Here is a 17,341-nt window from a genome sequence, read left to right as displayed (position 1 = left end):
TCTAAACACCCTCAGTTTCTGTACTTAAAACCTTTACAGACCAGAAACAGCTTGTGGAGGAGCACAAAAACACACATCACCCTTTCACAAACACTGATGCTGTTTCACTTTCAGTTACAACAGGCTTACCATGAGTTACTTGCAAAGTAAATTTAATCACTTGAACCTCAACGTGGTCTCCAGTTATCAATTAATTGCAAATTATTTCTTTCCTCTGTCTTTTTTTTTGTTTGTTTGTTTAACTCAAGTAACCCCCAGGCTTGTTTAAAGACATCTTTAATTACTAGAGACTTTCTAAAGGAAATGAGAGAGATTTGGAGATATAGATTTCTCTCCAATGATTGTTGTGTAATCTGAGTAAGATTGTTATTTTTTTATCATCTTAAAGATTAAAGTTGCCTCGGATAACACTAGTGTAAAACTTCAATATTTGCATGTTTCTTCTCTAATTTTCCCCTTTCCCTGATTTTGCATCCACACTTTTAGAAGAACTGATACCAGTGGGAACAAACTAGAGAGAGGACACAGCAGCAGAGCTACCAAGTTGTGGTCAGCATTCAAATTGTTTTTTGTATAATCTCATTGTAAAGTTTGATTTAAAAATAAACCAGATACCACCACATCTCTCCTCTATACATTTCCTTTGTCATGTAGTAACATGCTTTTCTATCTTCAAATGATGATAGAATTACAGCATCCTGGGTTTTCTGTGCTGATTTTCCAGAAACTGATAGAGGTAATAGTGTTATTTCTCTTTTGCTTCCTCTCCCCCAAAGTTCTCCTTTGTGCACGTCAAATTTATTCTTCAACCTAACCTTGTTTTGAGGGAAATCAGTCAGTGGTTTGCAGGGATACACCTGACCTCTGACCTTAGTGACCCACCCAAACCAGAGCCAGTCCCTCACTCAGTCAAGTCCAGTAATGGTCTTCTACAGATGCTGAAGCCCCACCTGAACCTGGATTAATTTTTTTCCCTTAATATTCTCCTTGGAGAAAAAGACTCAGAGAAGCCCATGTACACAGGGCTGAGCAGAGAACAGAAACTCTAGCCTTCCAACTTCATCTATTCTTATGTTCCAATGAACCTACTGGAGTCAGGAAGGGAGAATATCTAGTATAGGAAAGAGAGTGGCTTGTAGGAACTTCGGGAAAGGGCCAGAGTCTCTTGGAAGACCAGAAAGTTTGTAGAAAGCCCTGTAGTTACTAGGAAAATGCAGATATCAGTGCCTGGAAAACAGTGGATGCTTAATATACACATTATACAATTAAATGGTTGGATTAATGAATGAACAGAAGGAAAAAAGCGTAAGAGATGAGAGTAAAACTAGGCTGGGTAGAGATGACATTCATCGTTCTTTCTTCCTAGGATCTTTCTTAAGGTTGTTTCCATTTTCCCCCAGCTGCTGCAGGGTGATCGTGAGACATTACCTCCACGCTAAAGGCTTCTTGACCATTTTGGCTCCCACCCTTAGTGATTGCTGGACTAGGAGTGCTGCATACACCTCCCAGGTGGACATTCAGAGCAAGCCTGGGTAGTAAGAGAAAAGACAGAAAAGGAAAGGGAAGTTGGACAGCTTAAATCCTGTTCCTCTGTTTTAATTTACTGGTATTATGGGCAAATTAAATTCTTCATGTCTCTGTTCTTCATAAACTGGGAATTATAGCTGATATCACTGAGGCACCCAGTAGAACTATGAAAGTACAAAGGGAAGTACAGTGTTTGGCTTTATCTAAAGAGTTTCGTCAGAACTAACCTTTGGCTCTTATTGGCTCTCACGTAAACCAGCGCTTTAATGCACACACAACAGATCACCCAGAGATCTTATTAAAATGCAGGTTTAATTCTAATAAGTTGCTTGGTGGTGCTGAAGCTGAGGGCGATGGCACTTTGAACAGAAAGGACCTAGAGTCTAGGTCCTAAATCATTGCCACAGTGCCTGCCAATTTCAATTCTTGCCACGTTTCTCCCACGCTCATCCCTCCACTCTAAGGATGGCACTCTGGCCATCATCAGTGACTTGCAGAACCCCATACAATCCATGATCTTGCACATTTGAATGTCTTCCTTCTGCCCTCCACTCCTCTCCCCCCTTCACTGGGCGAGCACCTTCATCTCTCAGCTCAAGTGTAACCTCTGCCATGAAAACTTCCCTGCCTCTCCATCCTACCAAGTGGTTAGGCTTTCTCTCTTTTGTACTCTGTACGGTAACATGCTGTTTACACGTCTGGGCCATAGCATAGGGTTCCTCATGTTACCCCCTAGACAAATGGCCCTGGCCAGGAGGCAAGAAGGAGTTGAAATCCACCCTGTTCTCCACTTGCCAATCTTGAGCCCTGGTGTGGAGCTGCCCCTATCAGGAGGAAGGGGTGATTTCCAAATCACACAAGGTCACCATATGGGCTAGTCATCTATCTTTTCCACCAAATATGAGGTCTTTGAGGAGGAAATCAAGTTTCATTCATTTTTACATTTCTAACTCCTACTACAGTGCCTGTCACAATGAAGTATTCAATAAACTGTTTGTTGAATGAATAAGTGATAAGAGAAAGAAATAGAGAGCTACTAAGAGGAATGCACAGAAAATAATTTCATTTGGGCTTAAGAAATGTCAAGTGAAGTGTAAAAAAGAGGCCAGGGATCGGCTAATGTACTGCTGAAAGGCAAAGTCCCAACAGCCTTATTTTTTTTCCTTTTGATATAGAGCCTCACTCTTTTGCCCTGAGTAGACTACCATGGCATTGTAGCTCACAGCAACCTCAAACTCTTGGGCTTAAGCAATCTTCTTGCCTCAGCCTTCAGAGTAGCTGGGACTATAGGCACATGCCACAATGCCCGGCTAGTTTTTTCTATTTTTAGTAGAGACAAAGTCTCACTCTCGCTCAGGCTATTCTCAAACTCCTAAACTCAAGCAATCCACCAGCGTCAGTCTCCCAGAGCGCTAGGATTACAGGTGTGAGCTACTGTGCCCAGCATGGACAGCTCTATTTTGTTAAAAGAATTACAATGGGTATCAGTGAAAAGAAGTATGAAGGCTACATGTTAGCATCTTTGGAAAAATCAGACCCAGTATAGAAATAAGCTGCCAGAATTGACACCAAATTTTCATGTCTCTTCAGATCTGGGGGAAGATGAAAGCAACTTTAAGGATATTATATTGGTCATAGGACTCAGAGGATACTGAAAGCAGGAGTTCTACAGCGAAAACATCCTGAGAACAAGGAACAAGAGCTGATGATGACAAAACCATGAATTTATCTAGAGGGGCTATGTGACATAATAAGAAATACATATTTGGTTTCTGCCCCGGGTTCCTGACACAGCATTCCTAAAACCCTTATAATTTCCTGAATGTTAGAAATGATAGGAACATCTTACATAGAACTCCTAAATCCCTTATAATTTCCTGAGTATAGGAGCAGCTTTTGTTCTAATGAAGTGACTCTTGGTAAGTTCCTGGACAGCTTCAGGATGTCAGAAAAGACCAAGCCATGATTAGTAACTTGAACTTTCAGCCCCACCCAGCCCAACCTCTGAGGAAGGGAGGAGGCTGAAATTGGGCTAATAATCTATCTTACTACGATGAAGCCTCCATAGAAATCCCTAAACTATGGGGCTTGGAGAGCTTTTTAGTTGGTGAACACATGCACACCGTGGGCGGGAGATGCACCCCAAATCTACAGGGACAAAATCTGTGCTTGGGACATTTCCAGACCTTATGCTAAGTGTGGGTAACCTGAGAACTCACTATTTGAGATTGGCCTCTGATGGGAGGTAATCATGTATCACTGAGCTCTTAACCTGTGGACTCTGGTCTCAATCCCAGGTAGACAATGTCAGAAGTTAATTGAGTTGTAGGAGACCCAGTTGGTGTCTAGAGAGTTGAAAAAATGGTTGTTGGTGTGTAATAACACCACACATTTTGTTAAAGAAGTGTTGTGGGTAAAGTAAAACAGTGTTTTTTTTAGGTTGAATTTGGAGACAATACCAAGAATGTGTCAGATTATGGTAAATGAAATTCCCCAACAGCAAAAATCCTTGGCTTTGTCAAGAGAGCCACAGCCCAGCTGAATAAGCACCTTGACACAATCTTTCAAATGGAGCTTATTTGATGTGCTTTGCCAGAGTTGAGAAACTGTTTCCATGAAGCTTTCAGAGGTTGCGACCAAGATTTAGCCACTTGTGTCTTCCTGGGACTGTGCGATGCTCTGTGAAAGCAACAGTTACTGGATTTGCAGGGAGTTTACAGCTGTCAATGATGCTGACAAAATAAGAAAGTGCACAGGGCTAATAATCCTTGTCCAAAATATCCAGAATTTCACTGTGGGACTGTGAAAGAGATTCCTCTGAAAAACGTGTTAGTATTTTGCGAAACCCCAACTTGGGCTTTGCCTTCTTACATCATCTTGTTCTCATTACCGTCATTTCTGAAGACACAACTATAGTTTTTCAGTAAGAGGAACTAAGAATCTTGCATATAGTATGTTATCATGTGACTTCAGAACAAAAGGTTATTCAAAACAAAACCTAAATCAATACATTCCCATACAGAGACAAAACAAAACCTAAGTTAACACACTGTCATGCTGAGAAAGAAAAGCATGGGGAAATATTCAAATTCCCATTTTTCTTTTTCCAGAGTTTAATCCCAGATCTCCATGACCTCAGGCCCAGTGCACCAGTCGGGAAGCTGTCTGACAGACTTTGGACCTGGTGCCTTGAACCTTTTCATTTAAGGGACTTTCTAGTCTACTTATGTCAGACCAGGCTTGTGATCAGGGTGATAAAGAATCTTTATTGAAAAAAGTAGAGATTAAGGTCTTTCTGACACATTACCATTGTGCAATGTAATACTGGTGATGAACTAAGAACCAGTGCTGGTGTCAAGAACTGGATGTAAGGTTTCTTCTTAAGACAATTATTCTATGGGTCATTTCTAGAAGGACAGTCAAGCTAGTTAATTTCTTTTTTTTTTTTAATTAAGAAAATAAGCCAAATAATTCCTGGGTGTGATGGCTCGTGCCTGTAATCCTAGCACTCTGGGAGGCTGAGATGGGTGGATTGCCTGAGCTCAGGAGTTCTCTCTACTAAAAAAACTAGCAGGGTGCTTTGGTGGGCAACTATAGTCCCGGCTACTCAGAGACTGAGACAACAAGACCGCTTGAGCCTAAGATTTTGAGGTTACTGTGAGCTGTGACGTCATAGCACTCTAACAAAGGTGACAAAGTGAGACTTTGTCTCGAAAAAAAAAAAAAAGCCAAATAACATATTAATTTTTGAAAAGATTTTAATTATTCACAATGCCTTTCACAAGCAAAAGAGATTTCAAAAAAGACAGATCCCGGGTGGCGCCTGTGGCTCAAAGGAGTAGGGCGCCAGCCCCATATGCCGGAGGTGGTGGGTTAAAACCCAGCCCCAGCCAAAAACTGCAAAAAAAAAAAAAAAAGAAGGATCCCTCCAAGTGCTACCAACTAGTCACAACTTTACAAAGATCTTGCTGTAGCTTTTCAAGTTACAGAGAAAATCAACACTCAAAAAGCTTTCTTCATATATTCTTTCTTCATATATTCACTAAGTGAACCAAATGTAGGCTATACTCTTCACTCCGAAGGTCAGTGGAATGATATAAACAAAATAATCCAGAAACCTTACATTTCAAAATAAGGAGTTAAGAAAATATGTGAATATTAACAATTACTTCCAGTGGATGAGAGGGATGAGAGTTCAAATTTCATGATCTTTCATATGATTTACTTTTTCAAACAGGTTGAAAAGGTTTTGATGTACTTGTTTGCTGTCTCTCTGCCTTGGAAGAAAGCTGCAAGTGCCTTCTTAGACGCTGGTGGGCACATACACACACAGATTCACTCAGGGAGTCAGAGATACTAGTTATTAAGCAATTTGGTTTCATTCTTTTGAAAGAGATCGGAAATGTCATTATTTATAATATCAGTTATGAGACCCTATAAGGCATTTCTTCTGACTTGCCAATAACATTTTCCTTCTTTTGTAGCTTCTATTTCATAACATTTTTATCTGGTTCTCAGAAGGATCTGCAGTGATCTAATTAACTCTTTCTGATGACCACATAATAAGCAGCTGGACTTCTTACTGTATGGCATAGAATTCCTTTAAAGCTGAGTTCCAAAGCTTGATTTCAAGCATTAGAAATGTTTGAGTTAATACATTTGCCTTGGCTTGTAAAAATAACTGCAACAACAACTAACACTTTTAATACAGTTCTTCTTACCCATGTGTCAGGCACCATTCATGTGCTTTACAAATGTTAACTTGCTTGAACTTCATAACTAATCATTCTATGAACTAGATAACATGTTTTATTGTCCCCATTTTACATATGAGGCACAGGGAGAAATTTGCCCAAAGTCACAGAGCTAGTATGTAGCAAAGCCATGATAGGAGCGTGGCAGTCTGTCTCCAGAGTTCACACCTCTAATATACTTGACTGTCTCAGCTAGCAATGTATTTCCCCAGTTGAAAAATTACATTACCCTCATCTCTCCCTCAGTATGCCTACTTCAGTAATTGAGTGCCAAATTCAATAAAGTATATTCTGTAGGGTGGCACCCATAGCTCAGTGGGTAGGGTGCCGGCCACATACACCAAGACTGGTGGATTTGAACCCGGCCCAGGCCAGCTAAAACAACAATGACAACTGCAACAACAACAACAAATAAATAAATAACAAGGTGTTGTGGCAGGTGCCTGTAGTCCCAGCTACTTGGGAGGCTGAGGCACGAGAATTGCTTATGCCCAAGCGTTTGAGGTTGCTGTGAGGTGTGACACCACGGCACTCTACCCAGGGTGACAGCTTGAGACTCTGTCTCAAAAAAGCAAAGAAAGCATATTCTGTAACAACTCCCTTATTCATGGGAGAAGCTGGATATTTGCCAACAAAGCCTTGCTCACTCTCCCTCTGAAGGGGCCAGGGGGAAACTAACACTCTGTTCATGTTTCTGGAGGGGGAAAGGGAGTTTTCCTGATCATTTAGCATGGAGAGTCTCTTAAGTTGTTGAAGGGTTTCCTTCCTCCTCCCTCCACTGCCACCAGCCATAGGTGAGAAAGTTTCCTGGGTGTCAATTTCACATGGTCAGGTGCTCCCACTACAGCATCTTTCACCTCAGCTTCAATGGTAACTGAATGTTTCATCTACAGAAGGAGTTTACAGAAATTAGCATGAATTATAAAAACTCTGCTACTTGGGGGTGTAGAGAGATCATCAGCTTTCATTTTCTCTGCTGGGAGTGTAACTGATATGATGAAAGTTAAGAAAGAAACCCTCAGGCCATCCTATCAACAATTCTTTTCTTTGCATGGCTTAGTTCACAGCAACTTCAAACTCCTGAGTTCAAGAGATCCTTCTGCCTCAGTCTCCTGAGTAGTTGGGATTCCAAGCCCTCATCACCAGGCCCTGCAAATTTTTACATTTTTAACAGAGATGGATCTTACTCTTGCTCAGGCTGGTTTCATACTCCTGAGCTCAAGCAATCCTCCTGCCTCAGCCTCCCAGAGTGCTAAGATTACAGGCATGTGACACCGTGCCTGGCTAATTTTCAGCTCTTGATAACAAATTTGATGTGAAGGATATGAAAGAGGCCAATCCAGCATGATTCTGAGATACTTTAACTGATACACTTGAATGTGACGTGGGCCTGCAAGAGAAAGACAGGGTTTGATTTTGTGGTGGTGGATGGTAGATAGTGAGTCCAGTTTGGGAACTGTAAGTTATCTGGGGAGAATGTCTAGCAGACAGATGGACTAGTGGGTCTCACTGCTTTAAGTGCATGTGAATCAAAATAAAATTGTGAAATGGGTAAAGTTATCTTCAGAAATTCCCTTCTTGGTTAACACTTTTTTCAAGTATCCAGTTCCTTAATTTTCTGCCCTAATTTGCTCTCAAGAAATGATCTGTTGAGAAGCTTCTGTTAATGTGTTTTGCCCACTTTTAAATAGGGTTGTTTTTGTCTTTTATTGCTGTTTTGCTTGAGTTCCTTGTAAATTCTGAATACTAGTTCTTTATCAGATGTATAGCTTATAAAAATTTTATTCCATTCTGTAGGTTGTCTATTTGCTTTGTCGATTGTTTCCTTAGCTATGCAGAAGCTTTTTGGTTTAACTAAACCCCATTTATTATGTTGTTGCCATGATTTTAATTGGGGCCTTAGTCATGGATTATTTGCCTAGGCTGATATTTAGAAAAGGTTTTCCTACATTTACCTCTAGATATCTTATGGTTTAATTTCTTAGATTTAAGATTTTTATCCATCTTGAATTAATTTTTGTGAGTGGTGAGAGGTAGAGGTCCTATTTAATTTCCTGCATGTGGCTATTCATTTTTCCCAGCACCATTTATTCAATAGGGTTCCTTTTCCCCAGTATACATTATTGTCTGCTTTGTCAAAGATCAGTTGGTTGGAGGTAGATAGTTTTATATCTGGGTTCTCTGTTTTGTTCCATTGGTCTATTTCTCTATTTTTGTACCAATACCATGCTGCTTTAGTTATTATAGCCTTCTAGTCTAGGATAGTTTAAAGTCTGGTAATGTGATTACTTCAGATTTGTTCTTTTTTGCTTAATACAAATGGTAAATAAACATATGAAAAAAATGCTCAACATCATTAACCATCAGGGAAATGCAGATTAAAACCACAATGAGATATCACCTTACCCCTGTTAGAATTGCTTTTATTAAAAAAAGTTCAAAAATGATATACGCTGGCATGAGTGCAGAGAGAAAAGAACAGTGATGTACCACTGGTGGGACTGTAAATTAGCACAACCCCTACAGAAACAGTACAAAGATTCCTCAAAAGAACTAAAAGTACACTTACCATTTGATGCACCAATCCCACTGTTGGGTATCTACCCAAAGGGAAAGAAGACTTTTCATCAAAAAAATACCTGTAATCAAATTTTTAGTGAAACACAATTCACAATTACAACCCATGTGCCCATCAATTCATGAGTAGTAATAAAATGTGGTCTGGGTCTGTGTATACCGTGCAGTACTACTCAGGTCTAAAAAAAAAAGATGAATTAATACCTTTGGCAATAATCTGGATGGAAATGGAGGCCATTCTCCTAAGTAAAGTGGAAAAACAAACACCAAATATACTCGTTATTAAACTGGAACTAATGGAAGAGCACACAAGTGCAGAGAGGAAAGTAAAACTCAGGGAAAATCAACCAGGGGGAGAAGGGAACTGGGAAGGGCAAAAACCTACCTAAAAGGTACAATGAATACTACCTGGGTGATGGGCACACCTATAACTGGGACTCAAGCATTACAAAAGGGATCCATGCAACCTAAAACATTTTTACCCCCTTAATATTTTGAAATAAAAAAGATTTGATCTGATAATCTTACTTACATTAAAAATAAACTATTGATAAAACACCAGTTAGCTTTCTCAGGTTGTATTTGATAAGGGAATAATAATAACACTGTGAATAAGAGCCAGTGCTTATTTGGTCATTAATATATGAAGAACATTTAATGCTCTCAGCAACACCATGAGGTAAAAACCATTTTATGGATGAGGCAACTGACGCACCAAAAATTCAAGTTCACACAGGTAATAAGTAAGGAGTGGGAATTACAACTTAGCTTTATGGCTCTACAGTCCATGCTTATGCCTAATATGTTAGGAATGAATGTATAAGGATAGACATTTAAGAAGAGTGGAAATGTGCTGTAAATTTTGTGGGCAAAATCTTCCACAAGATTCAGATGACTTTAGTCTCACAATTGATGACAGTGCAGGTCACTCTTGTCTCATCTACTAATTGATGACTAGGATGACATGGGCTCCGCCAAGAATTAACCTTACACAATCTCTTTCTGTTTCATTTTCCTCATAAAATGAAGAGAAATGACCTGCATGCAAGGTTAATCCTTACAGCACTGTTTGTAATAGCAGATGACTGGAAGCAACCTAAATATCTATTGTTAGGAGGCTGGCTTAAAAAGAAATTATATGACTATAAAATAGGATGTATGCATCTTTAAAAAGGAACAAGGAAAATCCCTATATGCTGCTATGGAGTGATCTCTTGGATATATTGTTATATGGAAAATATAAAACCACAGTGCGAAACTGGGCAAATAATATTCTACAATTTGAGTACATATAGACAAGAGGAACACATACATTCCTTTATGCTCATATATGTGTAAATATAGGAAACCTTTAGAATTGGTTGCTTAAAGAGGAGAACTGGGTGGGTACGGAACAATAGTGAGAATGGAGACTTGTACTAGTTAGAATCCAATTAGGAAATACATGTGTAATCAAATGGCAGAGCTGAGAAGAGTTTAATGACAGAATTATATACAAAGGTGTGGTCAGGACTAAAACATCCAGCAAAGGGTGGTGATACCTTCAGCTGGGCAAGCTATAGAAGGGAATATTTACCATACCAGGGCCCTAAGTAATAAGGGGAGTAAGTGCTTGCAGGAATGCAGAGACAGCTGTAGGTATAGAATGGGAGTAATGGACAGAAGGCATAACCTTTCTTAGATGAACACAGCCACTATTGACCCACAGTCCAGCAGGGAAAGAGCTGGGGAAATAAATACCGTGAACCAATTCTCTTCTGGCCCTTGGATCTCTTGCCAATGCTGGAGATTTGCCTGTGGGCAAACCCTGCTAGAAACACAGGGCAGAGGACGCTGTTGGTGCATCCTTAGAGATGAGCATCTTGGGGACAAGACTGGTGGGAGTAGATATGGAAGCTGTACAGAGAATATCTACTGCACAGACGGCAAAGACTTTTTACTTTGTAAATTTAGGACTGTATGAGCAAATGACTTATTTGAAAAGTAAACAACTTTGCATACACAAAAAATTAAAAAGTAAAACATAAATGGGGGATTAGAGTACATATTTTCTGAGTCTCTTTCCCCTCTTCAAATTCTACCTTTATCCCTTTGAAGCACTGATTTTTCACAAAATCACAATCCATGGCTCCATCTAGTGTCAAGGCGATGCTTCACCGCGTTCTGAGTTCTATCTCTTTCTTGGGGATTTCTGGGGTGGGCAGGCTGCCTCTGTCTCTAATCACTAGTGTGTAAGCAGTCTTATCCCTTAAAAAATAATTATAATTTTGACACATAGACTATTTTCTATCATTTTAAACACCATTGAAAATTTACCTAAATTCAATTTTGAACTAAGTAATTATGATCTTTGTTCCTGTATTTCAAACTGTTAAAGTCAGAGGTAAGCAGCACGTGATCTAGGACTATACTCTTCTGTAAGCTGAGTTTTGAGCGTGTCATTCCTCTGTTCATTTGTTCTAAGTACAGTGATTCTTAACCCTGTACACAAAATAATATCCCCTGGGGGAGAAAGCTCCTACTGGAGACTTTAAATTTAATCCGTGTAAGAAGGGACTTGGGTCAATATATTTTTTTGAAAGCTCCTAGTGGTTGTAATGAGTAGCCAGGGCTTCAGGCCCTGCTTAAATGATTCCTTGCTGCCTACTAGGTATATTTCCCTTATTACTCAGGCTGGGCTTGCTCTGCCTTGGACAAACTAGGTTATTTGTAAAGCAATTTTCACCCCTTGCATGTTTGCTCATGCCACATTTTCTGTCTTAAATGCTTGCTCCTTTGCCTCTATCTCAGTGGTCATAGTTCTACCTATTTTTCCAGGGCCTATGTAAGGGCCACCTCCTCTGAGAATTTCCCCATTCCCAAACAAATGTTTTCTCTTCCTTTGAACCCCTCTTTTCTCAATAAAAAAGTAATACAATGATAGACTATTCCTTTTAAGTTATTGAATTCACATCAAAAAGTATGGTAATGCTGTGGAACAAAATGAGCCCTCTAAGTATTAATGAGGGTATAAATTGGGGTAATGGCATTTGAGGATAATCTTGCAATATGTGTTGAAGTGAATTCTGTTTGGCACAGTGATTATACTACTAGGAATTTATCCTATCCACACAATCACATGTGTGGGCAAAAATGCCTCTAAAGAAATGTTCACCACAGCATTGTTCATAAATGCAAAAGATGGGAAACAACTAAAATGTCTCATTAATAGAGGACTGGTTAAATAAATTATGACACATAATATCAAATAGAATGCTGAGCAGTCACTTTCAAAATGAGGCATTATCTATATTTGTGACAAAAGAGCAATTCTAAGATGTACAGTTCAGTAGTGAAAAAGACCCAATGCAGTATTATAGAATGCTTCTATTGCATCTTGTGCTGAAGAATAAATATGTGGCTATCTATGTTTGCAAAGCATTGAACATCTTTGGAAGGATATATAAGCAATTGTGAACAATCAATGACTCTAGGGAAGCAAATTATGAATATGTCTGGGGTGGCAGAATTACAGAATTTTATTTTATTTTATTTATTATTTTTTTGTTTTCTCTAAACAGAGTCTCACTATGTTGCCCTCCGTAGAGTGCTGTAGCATCACAGCTCACAGAAACTTCAAACACTGGGGCTTAAGCAATTCTCTTGCTTCAGGCTCCCACCTAGCTGGGACTATAGGCACCCACCACAATGCACAGCTATTTTTTTTTTTTTTGTCATTGTTGTTTTTTGTCATTTAGTTGTCCTTGTTGTTTAGTAGGCACTGGCTGGTTTCAAATCCACCAGCCCCAGTGTATGTGGCTGGAGCCCTAACAACTGAACTATGGGTGCTGAGCCCAGAATTATAAAATTTTAAACCATGAATCCATCAATAAATGTAAGAATTAGAACATTGTGAATACCTTTATAGCTATCACATTTAGACATTTCGTGCAAATTAGAATGCCTCTGGAGTATTCCTGACTCATGGACTTGTGCTTGCTGCCTCTAGTAATGACATATAAGAGGTAGCTTTGCAATAACATCTCTAATTTATCATTCTCCAAAGGAAATTCCTCTCCTATAAATAGTTGTGATCTTAAGACTGATTTTCCCCAGAATCATTTTAATATAATGTTATCTAAATTTAAGCACAGCATCCAAATGTTCATTTTATTTAAATGTGAGTTGCTGGGTTTGATCTAAGGCCAAGTTTTCAATGCCCCATCCAAATTTGGTAGCAATGTGGTAACCATAATCCAAGGTTGCTCTGTTACTGCACATCTGGGAGGAAAAAAAAAAACACAACAAAACTCTTTTGCAGAAGAGGATAAGTAACTTCCTAACTTTCATTTCTCTCTTCTTGGCCACCCACCCAGGATGAATGTTAAATCCATTACCAAAATGAAGTATTAAGGATAGGATGATAAGTCTTTGTCAATACATTTATTTTAAGCAATAAAATAATACAACAAAGTTCAAGGACTGAGAATGAATTGGCTAATCTCAAGAACATTACAGCAATATGAAAGTTGAACTGATTTTTCTTCTCCATCTGAAAACATTGGGCCAAGAATAATTGATTAGCTTTGAATGCAATTTTATATTAGGTGTTTTATTGTGGCTTTTAGATTTTCTTTTTCTTTTTTTTTGAGACAGAGCCTCAAGCTGTCACCCTGGGTAGAGTGCTGTAGCATCACAGCTCACAGCAACCTCAAACTTGTGGGCTCAAGCAACTCTCCTGCCTCTGCCTCCCAAGTAGCTGGGACTAGAGGCGCCTGCCACAACACCCAGTTATTTTTTGGTTGCAGCCATCATTGTTGTTTGGCTGGCCCAGGCTGGATTCGAACCCTTCAGCTCAGATGTATGTGGCTGGCGCCTTAGCCACTTGAGCCGCAGGTGCCGATCCATAGATTTTCAATAATAATTATTTAAAATCATTTCAGTGAATAAAAATCGATCTTCAGGGCGGCGCCTGTGGCTCAGTGAGTAGGGCACCGGCCCCATATGCCAAGGGTGGCGGGTTCAAACCCAGCCCTGGCCAAACTGCAACAAAAAAATAGCCGGGTATTGTGGCGGGCGCCTGTAGTCCCAGCTGCTTGGGAGGCTAAGGCAAGAGAATCGCGTAAGCCCAGGAGTTAGAGGTTGCTGTGAGCCGTGTGAGGTCATGGCACTCTACTCGAGGGCGGTACAGTGAGACTCTGTCTCTGCAAAAAAAAAAAAAAATCGATCTTCAGAAAATAACAAATTGGAAGGTAGTGACTTAAATATGCAATTTTTTTCCATGCAAAAAACTATTTGTCACAAACATCTTGAAGTGGTGAGTTTCACTATTGACTTTAAAATATGATTTAATATAAAAATACGATTCATTGCCAACTTTTTCAGGGATGTGTTGTTTACAAAGTAAAATGTATCAGGATTTCTTTTGTATCTATTTCCCTTTTTTTCTTACTGATTTTGACTCTATTTCTAAGATAGCTTATAATAAAATGCCCCCTACAACCCACAATTTTATGAGTACTTATTATGTTATATTCTGATATGGTTATTATGAAGAAACCTCAGAAAAGAGATAGGCAAAGCTTCCTTGTGCAAAGGAGTGACCATTAATACCACCCATCAACTGAGCAAAGACAATTCTGCCCACAGACAATAGGCTGCTTTGAACTGCTGTTACCCTTTTGGGTCTAAACCTGAGGATTTAAGGTGTCAAGGTATGTATATCTTGGCCGTCGATAGCTACTACAAGTTGGCAGGGCTGACTTTGGAAGAAAAATGTTTATTTTTATTGAGAGGCAACATTTTTATTAGAGGCGTACAAATATTAGTGGCTAAATATATATATACATTTTTTTTTAGAGACAGAGTCTCACTTTGTGACCCTTGGTAGAGTGCTGTGGCATCACAGCTCACAGCAACTTCCAGCTCTTGGGCTCAGGCAATTCTCTTGCCTCAGCCTCCCGAGTAGCTGGGACTACAAGTGCCCTCTACAACGCCTGGCTATTTTTTTGTTGCAGTTTGGCCGGGGCCAGGTTTGAACCCGCCACCCTCAGTATATGGCGCTGGCGTCCTACTCACTGAACCACAGGGGTCACCCAGTGTCTAAATATTTTTAAAAATTTAGAATCTCAATTGCAATCTTCATGATCAGTGATGGATTTAGAAAATATCCTATTGTACTGAAATAAACACCCTATATATTTATTTCAGATATTATATTAAATATTGAAAAACTTGTGGTTTTTTGCTTTTTGAAAAATATGATAAATTTTCTGATCCAAGTTTTACCTTGTTGTTTTTATGTGGCTTCACAGGGCTCTCCATGAGCTTTGCATCCTCTTCCCAAATTTGTTCTTGCTGTCAGTTAAGTAGAGACGTTTAGCAAGAAAGCAAAATCTGAGTGGACACACCCAGCTTTTATAGCCTGCATGGTTAAGCTTTAATGAAAGCTTGAGTTTTTCCAAAAGTCTGGTCTTCACTGACTGGGAATGATAAACAGTTGGCAAAAAAATGCCTTAAGTATGTGAACCATGTAATTTCATTTGAAGTAAGGAATTCCAAAAATACTTTGCTTATTGAAAGGACAGTTATGTTTTTGTGTTGGAACTTGTTACAGAGAAGGATAAGTATTAGGTTTTTTTCCTTTATTTTTTCTTATGAACATAAGAGAAAATTAAAGATTAAGTGATTTGGTAGGAGAATAATGTGAAGCAGGTAAGTTGGCCCCTCTGGCCTGCCCCAGAACCTACTCCTTGCCTTGGGAGATTTATCTACTCTCCTGGGCTCTGTAGAGCTCCATGCAGCTTAAGGCAACCCTCTCTCCCACAGATGATCATTCAGGGCTCCATCTGGCCACGTCGTCAAGACTATTGCCACTGAGAGCCAGAAGTTTCAGTTTGGTTCACTAACACCAGTGTAGATGCTGGGCCAGGAACAAGATTGGAACTTCTGAGTCTCTGCTGGGCAACATGTCCACAGAGCAGAGAACATGTTAGGTCTTGTTCAGTTTCATAGCCTTGCAAGAGAATCAGATGTTAATAATAACTAGCGCTTTTGCAAATATGCACTATGTGCCAGTCACAACACTGGGTACTTTTACTCAATTACAATGTTCAATCCCCACAACAATCATCTGTGGAATTTTTAAGCCTGTGTTTGATAACAGACAGTCTCCAGAGCCTTTGATCTTCTTGTTTATTTCCTGAGCCCTGGCATTTGATAATGGGTCTTAGTGTACTAGATTGGGATCTTAGATGCCAGTAGAGCAGATATTGCTGATGCCCCGCCCATGTCTCCTTGGGCCTAACCAACTGCCAGCAGGTACACCATCTTGCCTGTGGCTTTCTCTAAGGCTAGAGCTCTAACTGTGAGCATAAGTATGTGGAAATGTAATGGCTTTAGTAAAGGGCAGCCTTTAACAGATAAGAGCTGGTGTATAAACTAACCCTAGCACCTTTGCTTCTCTGGTAGAATCCTCAGAGGCATGGTTTCTGCACCACTCTGCCAAATTCTCCAGAGGAATTTGTCTCAATTGATTGCTCTTCCTCCTTGTCTTACTCCTCATGCACCCAAATGAGCTACTTTGCATATGTATTCTTATTCCAGGGTCTGCTTCTGGGGAATCAAAACTAAGACAAAGAGGAAAGGGATGTTGGACCTATGAATCAGGAGAACACAGGTGCAGGAGATGCTGTAGTGCTGGAAGGAGAGCAAACCTGGAAAAGCCAACAACTTACACATACAACCTTGAGGAAATAGTGTAAGTGAATGAAAGACAAAATGTACATATATGATTTTGGAAGATGTGTGACTTCCCATAGCCTGAATGTAAATACTACTATACACCACATTTCACACTAACTTAAACCGAATAAGGCTGTTTTATACCAACTTTACTACACTTAAAGGATTGTTCTCAACTTGTGACTCTATGGTGTCATTGATTAACTGGACTTCCAGTGATGCCTAATATGTTTTCAGGAAATAACGTAGACATAGGGAAAATCTTGCCTCGTTAGGGTTAATGGTATTGTAAAGTGTTAACTATTTGCATTTATACGTTTTAATTCCTGACTGCCTTTGATTTTATATCTTCAACTTTCATGTCTATATTAACTGAGTTTTGCCTGGGACTAGATGTCATATTTAAAATGTATCATATGGTTGTTATAATATTCTGAAATAAGTTGTTTTTTGACACTTTTGCTGGGAGGGTGGTGCTGTTATTAGTGGATTTGTGATGTACAAACTTTAAAATGCCTTTTTTAAATTTTTATAAATTCCATAGACTCAGAGAGGATAGAAAAGCCTTAAGTAGGCATTCCTTCTACTGAATACTTCAGCCACAAGAGGAAACTTGCTAGTTATGAGCAATAATAGGGTTTTGAGATAATCTTTATAGGATCTCAGGAATAGTACCTAATCCCTATTCCTTGAGTCTTGGAGATTCCCAATATGCTCACCACCTTTTAGCCAAAGAGTGTTTTCACCAGAGATTTGGGTCA

General features: G+C 39.4%; 1 protein-coding gene across 2 annotated transcripts in view; it reads left to right on the top strand.

Annotated features, from left to right (window-relative positions):
- Positions 1 to 16,662, top strand: part of PDCD1LG2 (programmed cell death 1 ligand 2) — a 90,875-nt gene extending 74,213 nt beyond the window's left edge. The window contains exons 7-8 of one of the 2 annotated variants that reach the window (XM_053573356.1): positions 14,487 to 14,551; positions 16,443 to 16,499. In XM_053573356.1, coding sequence (XP_053429331.1) covers positions 14,487 to 14,528 — 42 coding nt within the window. In that variant the 3' untranslated portion in view covers positions 14,529 to 14,551; positions 16,443 to 16,499. Of the gene's footprint in view, positions 1 to 14,486; positions 14,552 to 16,442 lie in introns of both variants that reach the window. The other variant, XM_053573357.1, reaches the window with a different exon arrangement.
- Positions 16,663 to 17,341: the final 679 nt, after the last annotated feature.

Source organism: Nycticebus coucang, chromosome 2 (genome assembly GCF_027406575.1).
Source record: "Nycticebus coucang isolate mNycCou1 chromosome 2, mNycCou1.pri, whole genome shotgun sequence".
Classification (NCBI taxonomy): Eukaryota; Metazoa; Chordata; class Mammalia; order Primates; family Lorisidae; genus Nycticebus; species Nycticebus coucang.
Note: the sequence above shows the minus strand (reverse complement) of the source record. Positions and strands in the feature narration are given on the sequence as shown.